Source organism: Podarcis pityusensis, assembly GCF_964106645.2.
Source record: "Podarcis pityusensis genome assembly, chromosome: 10".
In the NCBI taxonomy this organism is placed as follows: Eukaryota; Metazoa; Chordata; class Lepidosauria; order Squamata; family Lacertidae; genus Podarcis; species Podarcis pityusensis.
This window is the reverse complement of record NC_138035.1, coordinates 25,954,490-25,970,364: the sequence shown is the minus strand read 5'-3', so window position 1 is coordinate 25,970,364 and position 15,875 is coordinate 25,954,490. Positions and strand designations below refer to the sequence as shown.

Below are 15,875 nucleotides of genomic sequence, written 5' to 3'. Positions count from 1 at the left end.
TCATCAATACCATTTAAAAAACCAACCTCTGCTTTCATATACATAGTGCAAATTGCTTTAATTCACAACATGCTTTATCTACCAGATCTAGTTCATATTGTGCTATTTCTCTCATCGGTCCATGTACCTATTTCTGCCAGCCCTAAGTTTTTTTATGAGCTCTTTGGCTGTCATCAGCATGATCAAACACGATTTTACAAGACCGGATAAGCCTTAAACAATATTAACAACAGAATCAAACGCTGCTCTTTCTGAAATAACCCCTCTCAGGCCTTGATGCCAGCTATGTTTCATTTTATTTCTCTGGGAGCCTTAAATACGATTTCAGTCTTGCAGTGTGACAAAATCTGCAGCTCTAAATTCGGCTATGAAGGTTCTGCTGGTCTTTCCCCCACCCTGGGCATCCGGCTGGCCAGTGCTGGGTGCGATGGACGCTTGGCCTAATCCTGCAGGGCTCTCTTCTTCTGCCTTTAACCCGCACGTTAAACAAGAAACCGCCCGTGTGGATTTTTGTTGCAGGAGGCCAGGCCGCAGCGCCGCCCCACTTCCTGATGCTCTCCACTAGTCGTCCCACTTCCTCCCAGAAACAGGAACTGGGAGGAGTGGTCCTGGGCTGGCTGCCTGCGGATTGTGCTGGCTGGTTTGGTGCGCAACAGGCGGCAACTACCTGCTTCACGCACCTGGGCGCTGCGCGGCTGCGGAACTCGCTTCTTTGATCTCCTTCCTGGCTGCGGTGGGGAAAGGGAAACTCGCCAGATCCCTCGGCTGGGCGCAGCATCCGAAGCTGACGCGTCACAAGAGATCCACTTGCAAGCAGGATCGTCCGCCCAGCCTGAATAATTCACGCTCGCCTCTCCAGCGCCAGACAATGCCCGCCGTCGACAGGCTTCGCCTGGAAGAGGCTTTGCAGGATAGCCCGCAGGTACCACCGCGGCACGTCTGAGTGGATCTCCGCGTCAGGCCAGCGAGGGAGGGAGAGAGAGGATGTCGCAGTCGTTGGAAGCTGCGCGCAAACGCGAAAGCTACCTGCGGACCGGGAGGGGAGGGGGCGAGCAGGATTGTCAGTAATCCAGAATATGGCATTTAGGCGAGCCAAGAGCTCTTCCCGGGTGTCTGCTGATCTTTCTGTTGTGGGTCTGCATCAAAGCAAACCTGTGAGCCAGGCAGGGTTTTGGTGGTGGTGGAGGTTTTTTCATAATGGTGCTCAACAGACACAGGAGTTTTCAGCAAGTTGGAGGGTGACATGTAATTTTTAAACGGGGATAATTTAAAAGCTGGAGAAAGAAGCCCCTGCTGCCGGAGAATGGAGGAGTCGGAATGGAAAAGTAGCCATTGTGGTCGGAGGTTTGTTAAGTAGGAGGCGGATCTTTCTTTTAAAGAAAAAGGTGACATTATTAGGACCCAGAAGAAATGAGGGAGGTCAGAACTCCTAGTCCGGTTAGATCAGCCTTTGCCAACCTGGTGCCCGTGCCCAGATGTTTTGGACTACAACTCCCATCAGCCTCCGAGAGCACATCCATCCTGGCTGGGTCTGATGAGAATTGTAGTCCAAAACACCTGGAGGTGAGATGGCTAAGCAAGACTGGGCTAGATGTTAAAACAGGCAGTGTTTTGCCCAGGTGTGTGAGAGAGGGAGAAACTCCAGTGTATAGGAATCTGGCTCTATGACAGAGAGGAAGAACCCCCATGGAGAAATAAAAAAACCTCTTCTCTGCCTATCATCTACTATCTTGTGTAAATACACATTCCGTACATCAGCAGGATGCTATCATATTTTTCCAGGTTAAGAAGTGAAGGGAGCATGGAAATGTTCTAACAATGGTTCTAACAATAAAGCACTTTGGAAATATTAATGAGCTTTGGAGGGAGGAGGAGACGGAAGTAGCTTTATCATTGTAAATGTATGGAGCTTCATTGTGACCAATCTAGGTCACTTTTAATAGGTGCATTAGGAGGGATGTTTTGAAATCTGAGGGAAGGGAAAGTTAATAATTGGATTTATTTGATTTATGTTCCTGGTCTCCCTAAGTTCCATGTGGGTAGCAGTACAATCAAAAACACTGTTCTAAAACAGTTATAATACGTGAATTAAGGTAGAATAAATTATGAATTAGAGACAGTTTGTTTCTTCCTTCCTGAACTTTTTGGATCAAAGAGTGAGCGAGCGAGAGCCCTTTCAAGTTTGTGGAGAACATGCAGGCATCATGTGACTCATCTAAATGGATGCTGGTGCTTTAAAGGCCGGAAAGTGAACAGGCCGGATGCTGATTTGCGTAGTACACAGAAGAGTGCTGAGGCAGTGCAAATCCTTTTTTTTTTTTTTTTTTTTTAAGGGCTGTAATTTTTCTGTTTCTTTACAGAAGCCACAGCATAATAGGTGCAACTGCTCACATTCAAAGCATTCTTACTTGTGCTAAATTGTGTGTACACTTTTTTCCACCGAGTTCTCTGGCAGTTAAACACACCAGGGAGCTGCATGTACAAATTTACTGTCAATCCTCCTGATTGACACCAATGCTATGCACCCCTCCATCCAGGGCTCTGTTTCCCTCCCACTGATATTTTTTTTTGAGGGGAGCTTAGGTGATGTTGCATCAAAGCAAGTTTTATGCCACAAGCACATTTCTCTGTCACTTTCCTTATTGCAAAAAATATAATCTTTGAGGGAAATGTGTTTGCTGTGCAAGAGCTACAAAGTGACTTTAATTGCACAAATTGAATTTGTACGTGTCAGGCAGTAGCTCTCTAGGCTTTCAGACAGAGTTCTCTCGCAGCCCTACCTGGGTCCCAAGGAACAGGTCCCTCTCTGTGCTGGCCCCACAGCAATGAAATTTCATTCCATCAGACCTGCGTCAAATTTCTGTTCTTCAGAGTCTTTGAAGGACCCCAAATATCTGTTTTTCTTCCTTTGTCCTGGCAGGTGTGATGCTTGTTAGCTGGGTGAGTCAAATATATTATGTAGAGCCAGAAAGAACATGTGGAATGTTGCTGAATTGCATGGCCATAGGTCAGAGCAGTAATTTGGGGTGTGAATGTTCGATTATAAAACTTTAATATGACCTATTCCATCAAAAGGGCTCAGATCAGATTCTCTATACAGTGGTACCTCGGGTTAAGTACTTAATTCGTTCTGGAGGTCTGTTCTTAACCTGAAGCACCACTTTAGCCAATGGGGCCTCCTGCTGCCGCCGCACCGCTGGAACACGATTTCTGTTCTCATCCTGAAACAAAGTTCTTAACCCGAGGTACTATTTCTGGGTTAGTGGAGTCTGTAACCTGAAGCGTATGTAACCTGAGGTAGCACTGTACTCGTTTAGGAAAGGGCTGTGGCTCTGTGGTGTACCCTCCTAGTGGCGCAGCAGTAAAAACCACTGGCACCATACGCAGGGTCTCGTATGGTTTCAAATTGGATGGGGGACTGTGTGTTGGAATTCCCTCATTGCAGGGGGTTGGACTAGATGACCCTTGGAGGGGGTCCCTTGCAACTCTGGGTCAATCCCCAGCTTCTCCGGGTTTAGCTCAAAATATCCCTTGCTTGAAACCCTGCATAACTGCTCCCAGTCAGAGTGACAACACTGAGCCAGATGGATCGATGGCCTGACTCTGTATATCCTTGTTTCCTATGTTCCTTTCCCCTTCCATTGCTGCTAGAAGGAAATCAGGCCTGGTTAGTGAATAAAACCGCATCCTCCTTTTTCTGCCCAGGAGCTAAACCACAGTTTACACAAGGCAGATCTTACCACACTAGATATATATAAAAATATCCCAATGTAAATTGTTAACTTTGTATACCTGAAACATAATACTGGTTTTTCTGCTTCTGCCGTCTCACTTAGAATATTAAAATGTCAACAGTATTTCAGCACTAGCTGAAAAAGAGGGGTAGAAAATGAATGTGTGTGTGTGTGTGTGTGTGTGTGTTTCTATATATATAATTTCTATACCATCCTTCATACGAGGATCACAGGGCAGTTTACAATATAAAAACACGAAAAAATGTAACATATTACAAAACAATACCCCACCCACAGTTTAAAAGTATGCAATTGAATGCATGTTTATTTTGATATAAGGCTCACTGTACTCCCTGACACAGAGCTTTCCAAACTTTTCATGTTGGTGACACACTCTATGCATGCATAATATCGCGATACAGTACAGTCATACATCGGAAGTCAAACAGAATCTGTTCCGGAAGTCCGTTTGACTTCCGAAATGTTCAACTTCCAGATTGTGGCTTCTGATTGGCTGCAGGAAGTTCCTCCAGCCAGTTGGAAGCCCTGCCGGGTGTTCGGCTTCCAAAAGAATGTTCGAAAATCAGAACCCTCACTTCTGGTTTTTGATTGTTCTGGAGCTGGAACATTTGACTCCCAAGTGTTCGGGAGCCGAGGTACAGCTGTAATTCAGTCTTACTAGCAAACCGGAGGTTAAATTAACCCCTTTCCAGCCCCAGGAGGAGCATGGGGAGCGTTTGCACGACACACCTACACACTGCAGCCAACACACTAATGTTTTGTGGCACACAGTTTGGAAAGCTCTGCCCTAGCAAGTATGGTTAGGGTTGAAATCTTTGTGGTGTGATCCATTCAGATCTAAGCAGTTTAGGCTGCTGTCTTAAAAAAGTACATCAGGTGCAATCCTGTGGTAGCTGGGTTGGTGGGGGCAGGAGCCCTAATATTTTGTGGCTCTCCAACTCCATGGGTGATACAGAAGATATGACCACAAATGGATGTCTTGTAGCTGTGGGAACCTCTTGGCTGCCCCTTCTCCAGCAGAGAGGGCAAAAAAGAAAGTGTTTGGGGGGCACATCAGCGGATACTTTGAATCCACTGGATCTAAAGCCTTCCTGTTCTTGTATGCTTCTGGAATGGGGTGGTGGAGGATATTATTCTTATTATTCAATGAGAGCATTTGTGTATTGCCCTTCATTTTTTAAATATGTCTGAGCGTTCTGTTGTGAACTGTTTTGGGACCTTCGGATGAAGGACAATATACAAATTAACTAAACAATAATTATAATAAGCAAAGAAAATATCAAACCAAAAATGCACCATAGCCCTAGTCAGTTATATGGGTCTGATGCTTCAATGTTTTGTTGAAACTGAACATGAGGAAAGATTGCTGCTATTCCTTCTTCAATTTGAGTGGAATTACCCTGTTTGCGGGATTTTCACTTATCACCACGTAAACCTCTACAAATATATGCCACCTTGTGCTCAGTGGGGAAGGCCCAGTTGGAGATCCTCCCTATGAGGGAGGTACAGTTTGCATCAACTCAGGATGGGGCTTTCTCTGCAGTGGCACCCCAACTGTGGAACGCTTTCCTTTTGGCAGTGTTACCTCCCGTCTCATTGGTGACCTTTTGATCCCAGCTTATTCATTCATGCTTGGGGGTGGGGAGTAATAACAGGAGCTGTGCTTGACATCAAAATCACGTGGAGCTAATGTTTTGTCCTTCTGGATATAATTTAATAATGATTTTAGAGTTGTCATGATTTATGAAGTGTTGTGTTTTATGAATTGGCCATTGTAACCTCCCTGTGGTCTGGTTAGATGAAAGCCAGGGTATAAATACAGATGTCTTCACTGCTGAATGCTTCTGTTCATAATAGGGCAAGGCTGGGGAACCTGTGACCCTCCATATGTTGTTGGACTCCAATTGCTGTTACAGTGGTGCGTCGCAAGACGAAATTAATCCATTCCGCGAGTCTCTTCGTCTTGCGGTTTTTTTGTCTTGCGAAGCACGGCTATTAGCGGCCTAGTGGCGCTTAGCGGCTATTAACGGCTTAGCGGCTATTAACGGCTTAGCGGCTTTAAGAAAAAGGAAACGAACTCGCAAGACGTTTCGTCTTGTGAAGCAAGTCCATAGGGAAATTCGTCTTGCGGAACGACTCAAAAAACGGAAAACTCTTTCGTCTTGCGCGTTTTTCATCTTGCGAGGCATTCGTCTTGCGAGGCACCACTGTATTCGTGACTTTTGACTATCTGAAGGGCCACAGGTTCCCCACCTCTGTAGCAGGAATTTGAGGATCTGTTACTTGTATGTGTTTAGTGTCTTAACAACAGAGAGATTACTAGTGTCTGTCTCCATTTATGCTACCTGTTTGTTTGAAAATTGTAAATTTCCATCGGTGAATAAACTGCTACCCTTTCTCTTTGACCAGACACGTTCTTTGCTGAGTGTGTTTGAAGAAGATGCGGGGACTCTCACAGAATACACCAACCAGTTGCTTCAAGCGATGCAGCGAGTTTATGGGGCTCAGGTAAATCACTTCAAATGTTTTCAGTTCCCTTTCTGCCCCTCAACTCTTCTAAAAATAATGTATTGTTTTATTTCAATAACATATTGCTCTTTCATAATGGGTAATATAGAAAACCATAAAAAGAAACCTGCCACTTTCCTGAAGAAAACACAAATAATCATGATTTCCACACACCCCATTGATTATATTTTATTTTGTTCACTTAAAAATAGGGGGATAAACATAGAAAGCAATATATACTGAGGCAATTACTGCACACATCCTGACCTTATTCAGATAGTCATATATTGGCTTCTTAGTTTTAATATGGACAAATCTTTTGACCAGATATGCAGCCTGCTCACTCCTCCTTTTGTTAGCAAACTATTGTTGCAACAGGGAACCTCTAATTAATCATAGTTTCTTGTTTTGTCCAAACTGGGAAACTATGGTTACCGGAACAAATCAGGATCTTAAACTAATTCCACACCATGGTTTAAGAGCCTGATCTGTTCTGAACTTGATACCCATAGTTTTCTGGTTCTGATAAAATGGGAAACTATGGCTAATTAGAGATTTCCTGGTTAAATTGCAGCTCACCTCAAAGAAACCGTGTACGTGGCAAAAGGCTTGTCCATCTCTGCTTAAGAAGCCAAGCTGTGATCATTGGAACAAGGCCACAGTTTTGCATCCCAGTTCACAGGTCATTTTTGATTACTGGCCACTGGTCTTCCACAAAACAATTGGGGTTCTGTCTTCCACTTTCCGTCTTAATTTGCTATGGTAATTTGTCCTATATTAATAAACCACAAATTGGCAGGCAAAGCTTTTAATCATTGGACACAAGTTGGTTGGTTTGTAACATGGAAAAACAATTTGGGGGAGGAAGTTTGGAAGGTTTAACCCCCACTCTTCCAGGGTTGTGATCCCAGTCTGTTCTGTGCATGCATACACACCACCCCCAGCACAACAAATATTAAGATGTGAAAAAGTGCTGTATATCCAATTTGCATCAATTCTATACCTTTTCTTGTCCCACCCCTTTCTTCACTATTGTAGATTACCTTGTGGGAGCATCTCTGTGCATTCAGGAGATTATTGAGAAGACCGGTGGGGTCATATGCATAATAACAACAATAATAATAATAATAATAATAATAATAATAATAATAATAATAATATAATTTATTATTTATACCCTGCCCATCTGGCTGGGTTTCCCCAGCCACTCTGGACGGCTTCCAACCGAATATTAAAAACAATACAGCATCAACCATTAGAAACTTCCCTAAACAGGGCCACCTTCAGTTGTCTTTTAAAAGTAAAATAGTTGCTTATTGCCTTGACATCTGCTGGGAGGGCGTTCCACAGGGCAGGCGCCACTACCGAGAAGGCCCTCTGCCTGGTTCCCTGTAACCTTGCTTCTTGCAGTGAGGGAACTACCAGAAGGCCCTTGGCACTGGACTTCAGTGTCTAGGCTGGATGATGGGGGTGGAGACGCTCCTTCAGGTATACAGGACCGAGGCTGTTTAGGGCTTTAAAGGTCAGCACCAACACTGAATTGTGCTCGAAAACGCATGCATGCATGTTATAGATGGATATTTATGCGCCCATAAACACAGGCAGTCTTGAAGGAGTTGCTATAGTAGGAATTTGTAGCCACGTCTTCAGGGAGAGCCTTTTAAATCAAGGTTGCCCTTCGGCCCTCCAGATGTTTCTGGGCATCAGGGATGATGTGAGGGATAGTCCAGCATCATCTGTAGGTCCCTAGAGATCCTCATTCCCTGTTTTAAATGAACACAACCCCTCATGTCTTTGGCATTATGTACACAGAACTGTCAATGCACTAAGTCCCAGCCCATCCAAATGTTGGTATTTGGGCTGCTTAACTTGTAACTCAATGTTGCATCACCTCCTGTAAGTCCTGGATGAAGTGTCTGGAACTCAGAAGTTCCGGGGGTGCACCTCCCTGGCATTCTTGTTTGTTTGCATGCTTTCCCCAAAATTCCGGGTGTGGCCTAGCCATCGGAAGTGCTGCCTATTTACACTCCAGAAATTATAGGTGTGGTTTGGTGACTTACTTCAATTCAGCACGGTTTGCTTTTATGGGTAACAAAGAAAAGCAGAGAAGGCAGACAACCTGCTATTTGGGTACAATCAGATGGCCTGATAGCTTTGCCGATTATCAGAATTTCAGCGCGGAGAGAATTTAATTTGCCTTTCTGGTCAACTTAGTGTGCATATGGAATAAATATAGAGCTATGTTGAAATAGACATTGGAAAAAATAGGCAATGAAATGACAGCATGGCTTTTTATAACTAAGGTGAACTTTCTCTTATCAGAAATCTTGTATACTATATCAAAGGCTTCAGTTTAAAGACCAGTGCTCACTAGGCTTGGTGCCCACGCTAATGTGTTCGATCTTTTTGGAAATGGAGTTGATTCAATCAAAGTGGTGTTGAGAGATGGTGGGATATGATAGAAAACGGAACAAGTAACTGAGCTGCTGGCAGCAAAAGCCTCTTTTAAGAAATGAACGGGGTGGTTATGCATTATAATCAGATTATGCTGCATAAGTCTGAATTTGAACACTGAACATGACATTTTGACTGTGTTTATTCTGTAGAATTTGATGTCAATCTGAAAATTAGACTGAATTGTGTTGAATATTGAGATTCAGTCCCTTAATATTGCCCTTGCTTTATATCAAGGTGTCCTCTGCATTGAAGTGCATTGTGTGTGTAGTAGAGGTGTACATAAGTTGTAAAGTTTGTGATGTCCAAATGCGGTCAATATTTATTTGCCCCAGTTTGAGCTATAAGCAGTGCATACAATTGTTTCTTTTCTGTGTTTGTTGTGAAATCTACTTTGTAATCTGTTTAGGTGGTGAAAGAGTTGTGCTATTATAGTGGCTGCGTTCCAAGATTATGGTAACCCATTGTTAATGTTTGACTGTGAATGTGCTGGTGTATTGTGGTTTGATCCTCCTTGACTGGGGATCACGGTTTATTTCTTTTGTTCCAAAGAAGCCACATTGTAGTCAGGATTTATTCTTGGCTTTCCAATTATTTTTTGTATGAGTGAAACAAACCACAGTCCCCAAGCTGGATGTAGCACTAAGCTAGTGATTGTGAACTATTACTCCCGTCAGGATGCAATGAAGTGGGGACGATTTCTGCATTCACAGTTAACAGTTAACTATGGTTTACTATGATGGGTGAACGCTGCCACTAATAGGCAGTGGAGGTAAAGAGAGAGAAAACTGGTTTGGGGATCCTTACAGTAGAATTTTATTTTCCTAAAGTCTGTGGTCTTTCCACACCTCTACGATACAAACATCAGTTGAGAAGTAAAACATTAAAAAGCAGCAAATATGGTTTGGGGGTTATGTATATTTAGAAAGAAGGGAACTCTAGAAATGTCTGTAGAGTACTACTCCGCGATATATGCAAGTTTGAATTGCAGCAAGGTATTGATTTATGTATTACTGTACTTCATGGTGAAATATTTGTCTGTCACATGACCTTACAGCCACCTGGTGTGTGGAATTTTCAGGCTGGTCCATAAATATTGGTGCTCCTGGTGAATAATATGATCTGAAACGCAGAGGGTAGCAACTGTAGTGCCCGTTATGATGACAGATGAGGCTTATGCTGCAGTATGACGAACAGTTCACCTTGCAGTAATTCCTACTGAACTTGGTGTGGCTTACATCTGAATGAACAAGTATAAGATTGCACTGTTAATTCATTCGTTTGTTTATTTATTAAATTTATATCCTGATCTCCCTCTCAAAGGAGCCCAGGGTGGCAGACAACAAATGGTAAAACAAACCAAACCAAAAACACCTTTAAAAACAATTCCAGTACAGATGCAGGCCTGGAGAGATCTCAGCTTAAAGCGCTTGGTTGAAAGAGGAAGGTCTTCAGTCGGTGCTGGCAAGACAACAGAGACAGTGCCTGCCTAATATTCAAGAGGAGTCTTTTAAGTTGGTGTGTGATCATTAGTAATGAAATACCTTTTCTCCTTGCAGAATGAAATGTGCCTGGCAACCCAGCAGCTCTCCAAGCAGCTTCTTGCGTACGAGAAACAGGTATGCTTGATTTACCCTGTGCGACCTCCGTGTTCAGCAGATTAGGTGGTAGAGATGAAAAGATTCTAAGGGGTTTGCTTAGTTATATTGCTGGAGATGTCAAACTTGCCTCAACATCTTGGAGCAAGAATGGGGGTGGGGCAAGGGGAGAGCATAAGAAGAAGCTGTTGGACCAGGTCAGTGGTCCTTCTAGTCTAGCATCGTGTTCTCACAGTGGCTGACCAAATGCCTGTGGGAAGCCTGTAAGCAGGACCTGAGCACAGCAGCACTCTCCCCTCCTGCGGTTTCCAGCAGCTGGAGCGCAGAAGCATCTTGCCAATGACAGAGGGAAGAAGGATGCTGTGGAGATCACACAGGGTCCCCGGACGTTTAACGGTCTATTGATCCCTGTGCCACCACTGTGCTCGCTTCCCCGCTGCCACCACTGGTAAAACACTGAGTCCAGACAGTTGTTAAAAATGAACCAAAAAACCCCCAGGTTTATTTTACAAACATTAACAAGTTCATGGTTTCTCTAGTAATATTTCTGTCAGTACCTTAACTTTAGTTTCTTTACCGGCCTATACCTTCCTAATACCTTCTGACTGTTTATCTCAACTGACTCCTCTTAACAAATTCTCTCACTCTCTCACACCAGACTAGCCCTACCCACAGACTTATCTGTCTCTTCTAACTCCAGACTGTCTTCTCAACCACCCTAACTCTAACTCTCTCCTCAAAAAAACACCACACCTCTGTGCTTAAACCCTATACAGTTAACTCTGCCCCCTGGGTTCCCATTACTTTGTTATTTTACAATTAGTTAACCCTTTCCCTATGAACCCAGTATGATGTCACACACCTGGGAGGGCAAACGCCACATATGCACATCTGTGTCCAATATCGCAGGTTGCTTTTAGCTTATCCCATAGAACTCCCCGGGAGGCACTGGAAACCTAACTTATTTTCATTTCCTTTGCAGAACTTTGCAACTTATTTTCATTTCCTTTGCAGAACTTTGCCCTGGGTAAAGGAGATGAAGAAGTGATATCCACCCTTCAGTACTTTTCAAAAGTTGTGGACGAGGTAATCCAAATGGCCAGCAAGTTTTTTCTTAGGTTTTTTTATGGTGTCTGTTTATCTCGTTGAAGCTGTGACGACCTTGAGATTTACAAAGGGGGAGCGTGGCGAAAGGTGGCCTGTTTGTGCTTTGTATAGTCTGTAGAAAAGGCCTCATCTTATTCTGCTCGTAAAATGATGGGGCGAAGGAGAAGCAGAGAGAGAGGGAGAGAGAGAAGAATCCTGAAGTTCCCTTTATCTTATTTATCAGTTCTTGCTATATTTATGCAAAGTGTTGTGGCGCCCTAAAGATGGACCAACTTACTCTGGCTAGAGTCACTGTTATTGTATGCAACTTTCTGCCTTTTGACCCACCCTTTGCAGCTTTTTCTCTCTTACACACCGGGGGTGGGGAGCAGGAGATGCCCTCCAGTTAGTGTTGGAGTCTTCACAGAGCCCAATCTTCATGGCTAGCAATCAGGAATGATGGGAGTTGTAGTCCCAGCAACGTTTGTAGGGCCACAGGTTTCCCACCTCTGTTGTACGCACATGTGTTTGTGTGTGTACAGTGGTACCTTGGGTTACAGAGGCTTGAGGTTACAGACACCGCTAACCCAGAAATAGTACCTTGGGTTAAGAATTTTGCTTCAGGATGAGAACAGAAATTGTGCGGCAGCAATGGGAGGCCCCATTAGCTAAAGTGGTACCTCAGGTTAAGAACAGTTTCAAGTTAAGAATGGACTTCCAGCACGAATTAAGTTCTTAACCCGAGGTACCACTATAAATCTATATGTGCTAGCCAACTGACTGTTGCCCTAATAAATTCAACTTCTCTTCTGTGTGTTTGCTGTGGCAGACTTAATATGCCAACCCATGTTAGCTTGCTGAAGTTCTGTTATTTCTAGGCTGACTTAAAATAACAACTCCCCAGTGCACAACAAATGTTATTCAACATTTCCCAGTATTTAGAATTGGCTTTAAAGGGGAAGGGGATTTTTTCTTTTTGGCTCAAATGCACTTTGTACTTCAAAATGACATTTTGGTCTGTGCACAAATGCAGTAAAAAGATAGTTCGAAGTTCTTGGCCTACATTTGCCTTCAGGAGGCTTTTCTGGCGCCTCTCTTAAATTTATAATGCAAGATTTCCAGCTCTGCAGAGACAGTTCGGGGGAGGGGGTGTCTTCCTTTCCATTTCTCCACCCATTGTCTAGAGACACAGAACATCTCTTCTCTTGGCTTGAACTCTGGGAATTCTAGTCCTCATTAGGCCAGGGTACAGTGTCTTATTTCTTCCTGGGCTCCCACACCCTTTTCCAGCTGGTTTCCATTGCTTCACCACACTCTGCCAAGATGCACAATTCACGGGATGTTGGAGCATATCTACACTATAAGCATAAATCATTGCTTATACCAGTGCTAACTGTCTCGGTTTCGCCCAAAGAATCCTTGAATTTGTAGTTTGGTGAGAGTGTTGAGATAGCCGTACCCCCACAGCCCCTCACAGAAATTGAAGTTTCTGAGGAGAGGGAGTGACCATTAAATTAATTTAAGTCTGTGACATGCTTATAGCTCAGTTGGTTAGAGCATGGTGCTGATAACGCCAAGGTTGCAGGTTCAATCCCCATATGGGACAGCTGCCTAGTCCTGTGTTGCTCAGGGTCCCTTCCAGGTCTACCATTCTATGATTTCAAACATACAATGCCACTGAAGTACAGTGGTACCTCGGGTTAAGTACTTAATTCGTTCCGGAGGTCCGTTCTTAACCTGAAACTGTTCTTAACCTGAAGCACCACTTTAGCTAATGGGGCCTCCCGCTGCTGCCGCGCCACCGGAGCACGATTTCTGTTCTCATCCTGAAGCAAAGTTCTTAACCTGAGGTACTATTTCTGGGTCAGCGGAGTCTGTAACCTGACGCATGTGTAACCTGAAGCGTATGTAACCCGAGGTACCACTGTACTTATTTAGTCTTAGCTTTTTTAATAAAATAGCATCATCTTGTAGTGTTAAAACAAGACCAATTAATTTGCAACCCTGTTATTTCTCCAATTTTTTTCCAAATGTGCCTCTGTTACCTGCATATTTTCTAACGGATTTTCGATTGTTAGCAAGGTGTCATCTGCAAATAAGCTTATTTTCTCTTTTTTATTATTGCTTATTCCTTTTATATTTCCATCTTCTCTAATTACATTGGCCAGAGTTTCAATGACCCTTGGGGCCGTTCTCAGGTGACCCACACCTGGCCCACACCTTCCTTGAGGGTTTTGCCTGGTTGGAATGTGCCCTTGTACAATGATGATTAGAATGCCTTTTGCTTGCTTGGAAGGAGAGAGGTGTGGTGGGGAGACGGTGTGGAAACCTCTGGCTCCTTTGTGGCTATATTGTGGCTGACTGCTCAGAGGTAAGAGTCACCTCAGTGGCTCTGCCCACTTTGGCCTTTGGCCCCACCCACTGAGAGGGACTGTGGCCCTCAGGCTGAAGAAGGTTCTTCATGCCTGGTATTTGCTACCATGCCTCTGGTCTTCTGATCAAGTCCCCTTCTTCCCGTTTGGAGATTCGTCTTCATAAGCGACTACTTTCTAGGAATCTTGCCTTTTGATCTCCTTGTTTGACTGCAGTTCCAGCCACGCAGTTAAGAAAGCCAATACTGTACCTTTAATAATAATAATAAAAATTAAAAATTAAAAATTGATACCCTCCACTGTGAAAATTGAAAACTGTGACAACAGCTGTTTTGGTTGAGTCATGTCTTTTGCCAGGGCATAAGCGAAGCAGTCCAGCTTGTAGGAAAAGGCTGCAGAGTAAATATAAAGTCTTGTTTCAAAGCCTCTCCTTAAGTAAACTCTTTAATCTTGAGAAATGGAGACATTTCTTCTCAGCTGAAGCCGTGTGTATTTGGCAGCCCATAACTAATTTTAGCAAGACTCAAAGCTCACTGGTGCATGGACAGATACTAATATTATTACTAATATCCATGTAAACAAACTTGTTTTCCCCTATTGATTTTTTTTTCCTGGACTGCTCTGGATTTTTAATATGTAATCTGGCAAAGCCATTCAGTGGTGGATATTTCAGTTCCCTGTAAGAATGTTTCATAGAAATAAAATGTTTTTGATATCTTCTTATATGAATTGGTTTTTTGAGAGTGACATGGGATTATTTATTATGCAAAACCCTACTGAAGAATCTCAAAAAAAGGTTGGTTTTGAGAGCAAATGGCTTCAAACAATTTAAGAAAACACTGTTTAAATATATATGAAAGTGTGTGGATTTAAAGAAAAATAATTAGATATATTGGCTCCAGCTTAATAAGCAGATGGTATTGATTTGGCCCACTGTTCTAATAGAGCACTGTACTGGTCCTCACTTCAGAGAAAGCTATTTGGGCAACTCACTTTGCTATAATGATTACTAACTACACAGAGATGGGGAACTGAAGCAGAGAGTAACATCCAAGCATCTAAAATGTACTTCAGAGTAGGGGTGGGTAACTTACGGCCCTCCGGCTGTTGTTGGACCCCAACTCCCATCAGCCCTTAGCCACCGTGGATGGTGGTCAGGCACAATGGGAATTGGAATCCCGCAACATTTGGAAGGCAACAAGTGCCCCATTCTGGCATTAAAGTTCCCACAGTCAAGCACAAATCTGAACTTTCCTGTCCGCCCTACTGAGCCACATTGGGTTTTCCATTCAAGCACTTGACGGTGAATTTAGGGTACCGGGGATGTTATTGCTGCCTTCTAAATGAATGGGCTGCCCTCCTGTCTTTCAGCTTAACATTCTGCACACCGAACTGGCCAAGCAGCTCGCAGACACCATGGTTCTCCCCATCATCCAGTTCCGTGAAAAAGACCTTACAGGTAAATCTTCTAGGTGTGACTGGGAGCTCTTAGTAGGAAACAAAGGAAGAGAGGGACACTTTTTCTTCTTACACTCCAGACAACTTTCGTATCTTAAAGGAAATTAGTTAAGGTTGCGCCCCTATGTAGACTTCCATGAGAGTTTAAAAACAGCCACCCCACACGCTGAACACAGTGGGGCTTGCAAGTGCTAGCAGATGCATGTTTATTTGGAAATAGCTTGGGTAAGCTTGGCAGACATGGCAAATTACAAAGGACTGCTGTTCTCAGGTCCTGCTTCGGGGCTTCCTGTAGGCATCTGAATGTCCACCTTGAGAACAGGATGCTAACCTAGATGGGATGGTACCCTGTTCTTAGGGCTAAAACCAGAGCGACAGCAACAGCTTCTAGACCCAGGAGTGGGGAACCGGTGGCCTTCCTGCTAGTGTTGTTGGGCTCCAGCCCCCAGTAGCCCCAGTCAGCACAGCTGGTGGTCAGAGATGATGGGAGTTGTAGTCCAACAGCAGCTGGAGGACCATAGGCTTCTCCATCCCTATTCATTGTGGTGTTTCTACTGTTCAAGGAGGATTGCTAGTCCAGTTAAACATCTGCAAAAAGAACATTTCTGCCACTGTTCTGCTGCATAATCGCAACATGGGACTGA

At 43.8% G+C, this 15,875-nt stretch overlaps 1 protein-coding gene across 2 annotated transcripts in view; it reads left to right on the top strand.

Moving 5' to 3' along the window:
* The first annotated feature begins 371 nt into the window (after positions 1–371).
* Positions 372–15,875, top strand: part of APPL2 (adaptor protein, phosphotyrosine interacting with PH domain and leucine zipper 2) — a 28,773-nt gene continuing 13,269 nt past the window's right edge. Inside the window, exons 1-5 of one of the 2 annotated variants that reach the window (XM_080971706.1) lie at positions 372–922; positions 6,165–6,263; positions 10,277–10,336; positions 11,330–11,401; positions 15,145–15,232. In XM_080971706.1, coding sequence (XP_080827832.1) covers positions 869–922; positions 6,165–6,263; positions 10,277–10,336; positions 11,330–11,401; positions 15,145–15,232 — 373 coding nt within the window. In that variant the 5' untranslated portion in view covers positions 372–868. The remainder of the gene's footprint in view (positions 923–6,164; positions 6,264–10,276; positions 10,337–11,329; positions 11,402–15,144; positions 15,233–15,875) is intronic. The other variant, XM_080971705.1, reaches the window with a different exon arrangement.